Source organism: Tinamus guttatus, unplaced genomic scaffold, assembly GCF_059628265.1.
Source record: "Tinamus guttatus ecotype Peru unplaced genomic scaffold, ASM5962826v1 Tinamus_guttatus_pri_ptg000710l, whole genome shotgun sequence".
Lineage (NCBI taxonomy): Eukaryota > Metazoa > Chordata > Aves > Tinamiformes > Tinamidae > Tinamus > Tinamus guttatus.
In genome coordinates, this window is record NW_028289244.1 from 3,636,328 (window position 1) to 3,645,442 (window position 9,115).

Genomic DNA, 9,115 nt, shown 5'->3' on the forward strand with positions numbered 1-9,115 from the left:
AAGTGCTGAACCACAAGTCTCAGTTCCACAAAGTAGAGACCAGCTGTATGTCTTTGGGGAAGCTGCAGAGGTGCAATTAATTTCCTTTTCCTCAGACAGCTAAATCAAAGAAATCAGCAGTTAAATAACACCTGATGATGGTTTTTTTTTTTTAATTCAGCTGGCACAGTAAATTTATCATGTGATCCTACAGAAAAACTCCTAGAACTGTTCAATCCTTGCTAACTGTATGTTTATTTATCTCATCAAGATACAGTGAGTTACAACAACATTTACTCCAGATATTAATTACATATCCAAGAAATGCATGGAAAATGCTAATATGTATCTTTAACATGGAATGCTTGAGATGATTTCCCCTGAGCTCTCATTCTTGAGGCTCTGCCTCAGTGGTCTGAAGTTGCAGCCTGGGTTTATTGGGATTGTGCTCAATCAGCCATTGAGCGAGCCAAGTCTGTGAAATAAAAAGAACATCCTCAGTGTTTCCAGTAGAGCATATGGGAGAAAATGAAATTATAGAGACCCTCCTACTATACTGAGAAATGAAGACAAACAAATAACCTATTTTCTAAACGTTTATTTTACATCTTCACGGCTTACAGTGCATTTGAACAATTCCTACTGATCTTTGGAAGCCAGCTTTTCCTGACAATGTCTATCTTTGTGAATATTTCAGCAACACTTCAAATAATCAGGCAAACTCCTTTCTAAAATGTCTCTAGAGCATGCATAGAAGTGCTCAATGAAATATTACTTCTAATAATATTTACAGATACAGATCTAGTAGCCTTCTATTAAATGTCACGTTCTTCTGCACTGAAACCACCTTATAATGCTTAAAAATTAAACATTATTGAAATTCACTTTTTAAGTTTTCCAGTAAATTGTACTGATATAAAAATGTGGGAGGTAGGAATGTCCTGAGTTCTAACTTTGTCTGCCAATGGCTGGCTTGGCCTTAGGCAAATTAACCTCTTTGCCTCAATTCCTCCACTTGTAAAGAGAAGTTTTTAACACATCCTTATTTACTTCACAAGGCTGTTGACAATTTGTTTCTGGAATGCTAAGTAGAGCCAACTTCATACTATACTGTGAAGTAAAAGAATTGATAGAATAGATAGACCAGTAAGGTAAGCAACACTCTCCTTGTAATTCCAGATACAGAAAGATTGGTTTGTAAAGAGTGAGACAAACAAGCAGAGCACTAAGGCAAAGGCCATGCTCCCAGGTTGGCAATAGCAGCAACCCCTCCCCAAAGTCCTTGGAGAGACTAATTAGAATAGAACTTTTAATAGAACTTTTAAAAACAGTTGATTTCCTTCTGTGACAAGGCTATGGACAGGGAAGGAGCCTATGGACACGGCTTCAGGTGACTTTCTTACAAGCAGGGAAGAGATACGTGGTCTAGATGAAGCTACTGTTTGTTATTACATAACTGTCTAGAAAATTGCGTTCAGGATGTGGGGATTAGTTGGAAACAAAACAGTCAAAGGGTTAGAAAATGTCGAGGTAGGCAGAGGGAAAAAAAAAAATCTCTGTTTTGGACAGTGAAGAGATGACCAATGGGGAAAAAGAAGGTAATACTTCAAATAAACAAAAGGTTGCTACAAAAAAGGAGATATCATATTAGCTCTAATGTCCCTCTGGGGAGAGTTTAAAAAAAAATGAAAGAAGAAGGAAAACAAAGAAAAAAAAAGTGTTTTAAAACTGGAGCAAAGCAGATATAGGCTACATTTTAGGGAAAGGTTTTCAACTAAGTGTAATTAAGCAGTGAAACAGATTGCCTAGGGAGATTGCAGATCCTGCTACAGACCAGTCCAGACAAACATTTGTCAGGAATGGATGGGTACAATTGCTCTGGCCTTTGGGCAAACAGACCATGAAAGGACTTCTTTGGGGAACCTTCCATCTCTATTTTTTAGATGCCTACAATAACAGCGACAGACATACATAAAGTGAAAGGATTATAAAATAAGAACAATCACAGGACATTTCACCTCACCTCATGTATATCACCAAGGCCACAGATAGGCCTCTCTGAATTATTTTAAGTCTTCTTCTTCTGAAATGTATCTTTTAGAAGAATGCAATCTTGATTAAGAAACTGATAATGATGTAGAATCCACCACAATTGCCAGTAAGTTGTCACACTGGACTAATTATCCACATTCTTAAAGAGTGTTAGTGTGAATGACTGAACTTTGAGAAGGCAAAAAGCATTTACCATATTTTTTTCCAGACTAAAGAAAACTAATTCTGTTTAGGATAAATAAAAGCTTTTGTTTAGGAAGAGGGGGAAAAAAATGTGTGGAGGGGGAAATTTGTCTGCACACTGCAGAATTGCAAACTAATCCCAGAACTGCCATTTGGATGAGATCCACAGTTAAAAAAATAATAGTTTATGAGAGGAGGGCAAGATGCATCAGCTTGAACAACCAGAAAGAGGTCACTAAAATTTTCTGCAGGTCGACGTGATAATTTGACTCAAAGAATACTCAGCTTCGCTCAGAAGCAGCATTGCTTTGCTGGTGAACTAAATGCTGGTGTAGCCTAAATACTTCCTTATCCTAAAGGATTAAATGGATATCACTAAATTAAATAAACATAATAATATAGACAGTCTTGCTAAGAACACCAGAATGTTTTACTCAACTGTGTAGCTACTTTCAGAGTGATTATTGTCTAATTTCATTTAATACCTACTGTATCAGAGCTATTTCACCTCAACCTTGTCTCAGAAACAATAAATTAAGATTGATATTTGACATCATATAAAAGTATCTGTTTACAACCACGTGTTAGAGAACATTTTTATAGTAGTCTCTTAAAAATACTGCAATTTCATCAAATCTGATTTAATTTAGTCCTCAACTTCATTTTACCTATTAACTAACCTGCCAACTTATTGGAAAGCAAACGTTATTCTTTTTACCTTATTAGCAGGTAGCTAAAACAGCATAGCTTAGCCTCTAACCAAAAAAGAAAAAAGGAAGAAAAAAAGAAAAAAAAAGAAGAATAAAGGGAAAAAAAGAAGAAAAAAGGAAGAAAAAAAGAAAAAAAAAGGAAAAAGAAGAAAAAAAAACGAAAAAGAAGAAAAAAGGAAAAAGAAGAAAAAAAAAGAAAAAAGCAACTTTTCTATAAATGGGACCATGAATATGAAGTAAATGTATCACACGTATACAGCACAGTACTGATATCCTGTACATACCATTGGATCTGCTGGCTTCTCTTTACAAAGCGCGGTGAGCCCAGCCAGCAGAGTAGGATTTACATAAAGGTTCAAGTAATCCACAGCTGCTTGTCGAGTTGGAATTGGCTCTAGGATTGCTGTAAAGAATAATCACAGGTACTGGAAACAACTTGTACAGTGTGTGTTGTTTATATATGAGTCTATATTTACCTTGATGTTAATGATATGTAATGGCTCGTATACCTTCTCCCACAATAAACTGCAAAAAAAATCCCTACTTTAACACCTTTACAATGTCCCTGAGGTAATCACTAATTATAGCTGATTATAAAAGTGAGGAAATCAGACCATCCAGGAACACATCTACATCCTTGAAGATCTATTGGGGGTATGGGAGAAACAGTATGTCCCATGTTCATGCTTTTTTATAACAGCGTAAGGCCGAGTTCTGAACAGCCTAAAAGTCTCATGTCGAGTCCAGTTTTTCTTTTGGGGTGAGGGAGAGACACATATGGTTTACATGAGGTTTGTAGGGAAAAGTAATATATTTTATTGTATTAACTGAAAGAGCTGGCTTGATTTCTGCATCTTTCTGCCAAAGACCAAAGTCATTTCCCAAATGTTACATTATAAACAAGGACTCTCTCCCAAGCTTTGCAGGTTCTATGGCCCATTTCTCTAGCACTTAACTCTGGAATTGCACTATCAGCAGCTCTCGAACAGGAATTACTCAACCTGAGCCTATGAAGAGTCTCCTCAAACAAAGAGGAGCTCCTGGGCTGACGTTGCCAGAACAAAAAGTGCTTCCTACTTCCTCTTACTACTTTTGTCTGCTCCAATTTCATTTCCAAACCACAGAGTTTGAAAAACACAAGCAGCCCCTGTAACTATAATGGCTCTTCAAGTCATTCAAGCTTTCAGTGTGCCACTCATAGCAGAAAATACCAACTTAAATAGAAACAAGCCCAACTCCTTCTAAAGCCAATTGTATCCAGGGTTTGGACACAAGCAAGTAATACCTGGGAAGGACACTATCTTCCCAAATACTGGCTGTATGTTAGTTACAGCACTTTACCTTCTGGAAACATGAATCGAATTTCTCTTTCTGCTGAGGAAAGGTTATGACTGCCATGAAGTGCATTCCTCAGATCATCAGTCCCATAGATGGCTCTTAAACTAAAAGCAAGAGAAAGAAATTTTGGCAGGCAGCTGCAAATCCCTTTCAAGTCTCTGCAGTCCAAGACCATACAAAAGCAATATATATGCACTAACTAAGAAGACATTGGCTTGGTGCTTTAGTTTTCAACAAAATGAGCAGCTAACTAAAATTTGTATTCACACACTCAGCATTCTCTATAAAATAATTGAAATTTATATACTGAAAAACAATGGTGACGAGCTGTTACACAGAATGTCTAAGAGCTAACAGGCGATCACAGATCTGTATTTCTATTGTATGGAAAAAAAAAAAAAAAGAGAGAGAGAGAGAAATTCCGGTCTCAATTAAAAGAATTACAAAACCCCACTAACCTGAACAAGTGAGTTACCTGTCAGGGTGAGTTTCCCTAGCTTTTATGCTGTTCGATGGTCCAAGCAGCTCCTTCCAGTACGAGATTGCATTATGTCTGGCAAGAACCATAGCAACTAAAGGTCCAGAACTCATATAAGCTGTTAAATTGGGAAAAAACATTTTTCCGTATTGGTCTGCATAAAAATTGCTACATTGTTCTGGGCTTAGTTGGAGCTTCCGTTTCTACAGTGTTTAAAAAAAAAGAAAAAAGAAAAAAAAAAAGAAATTAAGCACCTTTGAGTAAGACACCATTTTAGTCACTATTCTACAAAAATCACTTAATCTAAGTGACTGGGTGACTTGATGTACAGCCAGGGAAGAGTATAGAAGGGAAAAGCCCCACAAGGTCAGGATTTACTTACTCAGCTGCTCCAGCACCATGTTCCACTTTCCCACAATATTCCTTTTACCCCTCACCATTAATTATGCAACTTGTATTTTTCATTCAACGTACTTATGCTTTATGATTTTCAGATCAGCTATGCAGATCTAGCCTGCAGGTGGCCATGATGAGGACAAGTGTGGTGAGCTGCCATAACAGCATTGTGGGGCAAAAAATAAGAAAAGATTCAAGTGCACTCCTTGATACGGAACTTTTTAAAGAGGGCACATTCAATGCTTAGTAATTTAAGTCCTAAAATCACTCGCAACACCAGAAGCCACTATGAACGTTTTTGCATTTTCTTTTGGAAGTGATTCTGATACATATCCTACAAATAAAAAAACTGGGGGAGAAGAACAGGTAAAAAAAAAACAGGTGTGAAAGAGGGACTCACAGAAATTTGAAAACATTTAGTATATATACTATACATACCTATATATGCACATATACTATAGTATATATATATATGAAATATTACATATACTATATTTTATATATACACATGATTTTTATTTTCATGTACAAATATGCACACATAAATGCATATATGTGTATGTATACATACACATATATACTATATGTACAGTATACACATGTATACTATATGTATGCTATATGTGTATATATAGTATATATGTCTATGTACACATATACTATATATGTGTATGTATACATATATAGTATATGCGTGTGTGTGTGTGTATATGTATGCACATACATGTGTATATATGCACATATGTCTGCCTTCAGTGTATATGTGTATATAGATGTATGTGCCTATATATGCACATTACCTGCTCTAGGTGACCCTGCATGTGCAGGGGGGTTGGACTAGATGACCTCTAGAGGTCCCTTCCAACCTTAAGCATTCTGTGATTCTATGATATAGAGATGTGCATACATAAATACATTTATGTGTCTGTGTGTGTGTATATATATATATACATATATACACATATACACATATATACACATATACATACAAGGCCAGCCTCCCTCATTGAGAGGCTCCTCCGCAGCATCACAAGTTGCCAAGGGCGCTGCAGGAGGCGCCAGCGGCGCAGCATGAGGAGCAGGAGGAGGAGGAAGGGGAGGAGGACGACGACGAAGGGGAGGAGGAGGAAGAGGAGGAGGAGGAGGAAGGGGAGGAAGAGGAGGAGGAGGAAGGCTCCCGGCGCCTCAGCACGGCTGTGGGACGGCGCCCCCCGGCGGCAGCGCGGCCCCGGGTTGCTCCAACACGGCTGAAAAAAAAAGAAAACTTAGGATAACTCATTCCCGCGCTAAAGCCAGATGTTTTCCCATAACAAACACGGGAAACTTAGGAAATACTTGAAAACATGCCAGATGTGTCAGAGTCCATTAATTCTGGCAGTACCCGCTTGGCAAACGTGTGAAGCCCCGCGACACTGGAAAATGAGGCTCTCCGCAGTTACTCCGGAGGGTCCACATTAGCAGCTACATGTGTTTCCTACATAAACATGAAGAAAGTCTGTGTTTCCTCGTGGGCTCCGTAATAGCGAATATGTCTATCCTTAAGTTTTGCTCTTAGATTTGCAGCAAAACATATCCTGGCAATATCTGGCAGTGGTGGCTGGGCATATGAAAAAAAAATATATTTTTTCGCATGTTATCCTGTACGTACTTACTTACTTCATTGCTTGCAGGTAGGCTACATATTGTTCTGCCTTATGAATGGCAATTATTTTATCTGCAACACAGACTGTTACCTGAACGATCAGGAATCCTGATTTCAGCACGATATCCTCGATCTCTTCTTCTTTATCAAAGACATCTGGCTTGATGAGGGCCAGAGTTTTTTCCACGGGAATCGGAGGCTCGGGCATTAACGGCTGCATCTTGGCTTGGGGCTGCAATTCCGGTGCCTCTTTTGCCCTGCAACGATATCGGTTGGTGACACTTGGCATTTGCCCGAGCGTACAGTAAAGCAGGGGGACATTTCCTGCGTGCTCTAGGAGGGAAGCAGATTATTGCGGTTCCAGGATATCTGCAATGTTTTCTTTTGCGGTGCAGCAACGCTTTGTAGAATTGTTATTATTGTGAGTCCGTAAGTTACTGAGGGAAGCCTGGCTCACGCTATAGCGGTGATAAGCCCCATGGCCGCCCCAAAAGCCAGGGAGGGAGCTTGTTGCTCTGGAAGAGATAGGGGCAGACACCAGCACCCCGGCTGGTCACACAGACAGATGGACGGACAGAGTTTGGAGCAGCCGAGCAGGGGGACACCCCGGCAGAGCGGCTCCTTCCTCCCCGCTCGCCCTCTCCCCGCCTCGGAGCGCGGCTCCCCCCGCCCCGCGCGGCCGCCTCCGCCGCCCTCCCGCGGGCCTTTCCCGCCGCCATGACACGCACCTCCGTTGCTAGGAGACGGCGGCGGCCGGCGCCGCGCCCCGACGGCCACAAGATGGCGCCTGCGCGCCGCTGCCGGGGGACGGGAAGGAGGAGGGTCAAAATGGCGGCCGAGGAGCGGCGGCAGCGGCCCTGCCGTCGTTCCCAAACGCTGCTCACAGGCCCGAGGTCCCCGTTGACAGTGCTTAAGGACCGCGTCTTGCAGATTATTAGCACCCTGGGTAATTAGAGCCGCAGCGAGGGAGTAACGCGACTGAAACAGAAGTTGTCCAGTCTGCTGCTCTCTCTGGGACATGCAAGAGCTTAAGAGCTGTCAGCTTGTGTGTGGCGGGGGGTGATGTTAAACCAGGCTAATTTAAACGCAGGCATTAGTGTTTATTGGACTGATATCACTTAAGAAAAAAAAAAAAAAAAAGCTGCTAAGTGCACAAGCCCTTCTTCAAGTTAATTATTAACGTTCAGCCTGGGAGCGCGCACAAAACCCTTTCCTGTTTATATGCCCAACCAACATCTCCCGTAGCAGTGAGAGTTCACAGTATACAGCCTTCCAGGAGCATGCCTGACATCTCAACCGAAGCCTAAAACCCTTCAGTAGCCGTTCCCTGCGCTTTAATCGAGTTGCAGTTTCTGTGCAGCGCTGCCCGACCTGTACCACGAACGGGAACATCTACTAAACACGGGAGTCGCTGCTGCCAGAGCTAAGGAAATGTAACGAGGCGCTGCACACGCAGCAGGGACAGCTCTCTGCCTTCCCCGCGTCCTGGAGGCCCACGCGCTCCCAGGGCGCAAGGCGGCCGGCGCCGCGGCCCCGTCACGGCTGGACGCGCGCCAGCTGGCCCCGCGGCGCCGGGGTGTGCGGCGGCTGCGGGCGCAGATAACGCGGAGCCGTCACGGCAGCCCTTCCCGCGCCGCCTGCCCCGCTGCGGGCCTGCTGAGCCCTGCTCAAAAACTGCGGGATCGCTGCTACGTCGGGAGCTCCGTCATTCTGGCAAACTCGGCTGAAGGGAGTCAACATGTCCAAGAGTCCTTAAGGGGAGACTGGTAGACATGGATAGAAAACAGTTATAGAGCATTTATTTTAAGTGAAGCCAAACAAAATACATGCAGGGTAGACATCCTTTAAAAAAAACATGCCAAAAAACTTTACATGCATGTACATGCAGTACATGCTGATGCTGGGTGCCCTTGGTTAGTATATTTTGTTATTTCACTCCGAACAAAGTGGTTTTAGCATTAAAGAACCACCACCCCCCCCACACACATACATACTGTTTTCCTCAATCTTCTTTTTCATTACAGGATTTAATTTTCATTAGTAGCTTTAAGAAGCAAAAACAAATACAAAAATAAAATCACATATGACTTACCAGCCAATTTGATGCTTAAAAGCAAAGAGGGAAAATCTTTTTCATTAAAATAAATAACAAGTTCCAAGAGGAGAAATTCACTTGCCTGAATAATTCCTGTACAGGCTTTCCTTCATTAGTATAGGTGTCTGGTATTTGTTTCTTTAACAAGCTTACCCAATATTTAATTTGAAGACATTGTAACTACAGCAACTACACACAAACAGCAGGTTAAAATATTTTCTTACACATAGGCTGGCAGGATT

At 41.5% G+C, this 9,115-nt stretch overlaps 1 protein-coding gene across 2 annotated transcripts; it reads right to left on the minus strand.

Annotated features, from left to right (window-relative positions):
• Nucleotides 1-327: 327 nt before the first annotated feature.
• NME5 (NME/NM23 family member 5) lies at nucleotides 328-7,574 on the minus strand. Of its 2 annotated transcripts, none has more exons than XM_088536957.1 (6): nucleotides 7,507-7,574; nucleotides 6,870-7,035; nucleotides 4,738-4,943; nucleotides 4,266-4,366; nucleotides 3,209-3,327; nucleotides 328-454 (listed from the first exon to the last, which is right to left on the minus strand). In XM_088536957.1, the coding sequence occupies exons 2-6, from the start codon at nucleotides 6,996-6,998 to the stop codon at nucleotides 368-370; spliced, it is 642 nt and encodes a 213-aa protein (XP_088393083.1). In that variant the 5' UTR covers nucleotides 6,999-7,035; nucleotides 7,507-7,574; the 3' UTR covers nucleotides 328-367. The 2 variants fall into 2 exon arrangements, with proteins under 2 accessions (XP_088393083.1, XP_088393082.1); XM_088536956.1 differs by having other exon boundaries at nucleotides 6,870-7,111; nucleotides 7,507-7,522.
• Between the last annotated feature and the right edge of the window lie 1,541 nt (nucleotides 7,575-9,115).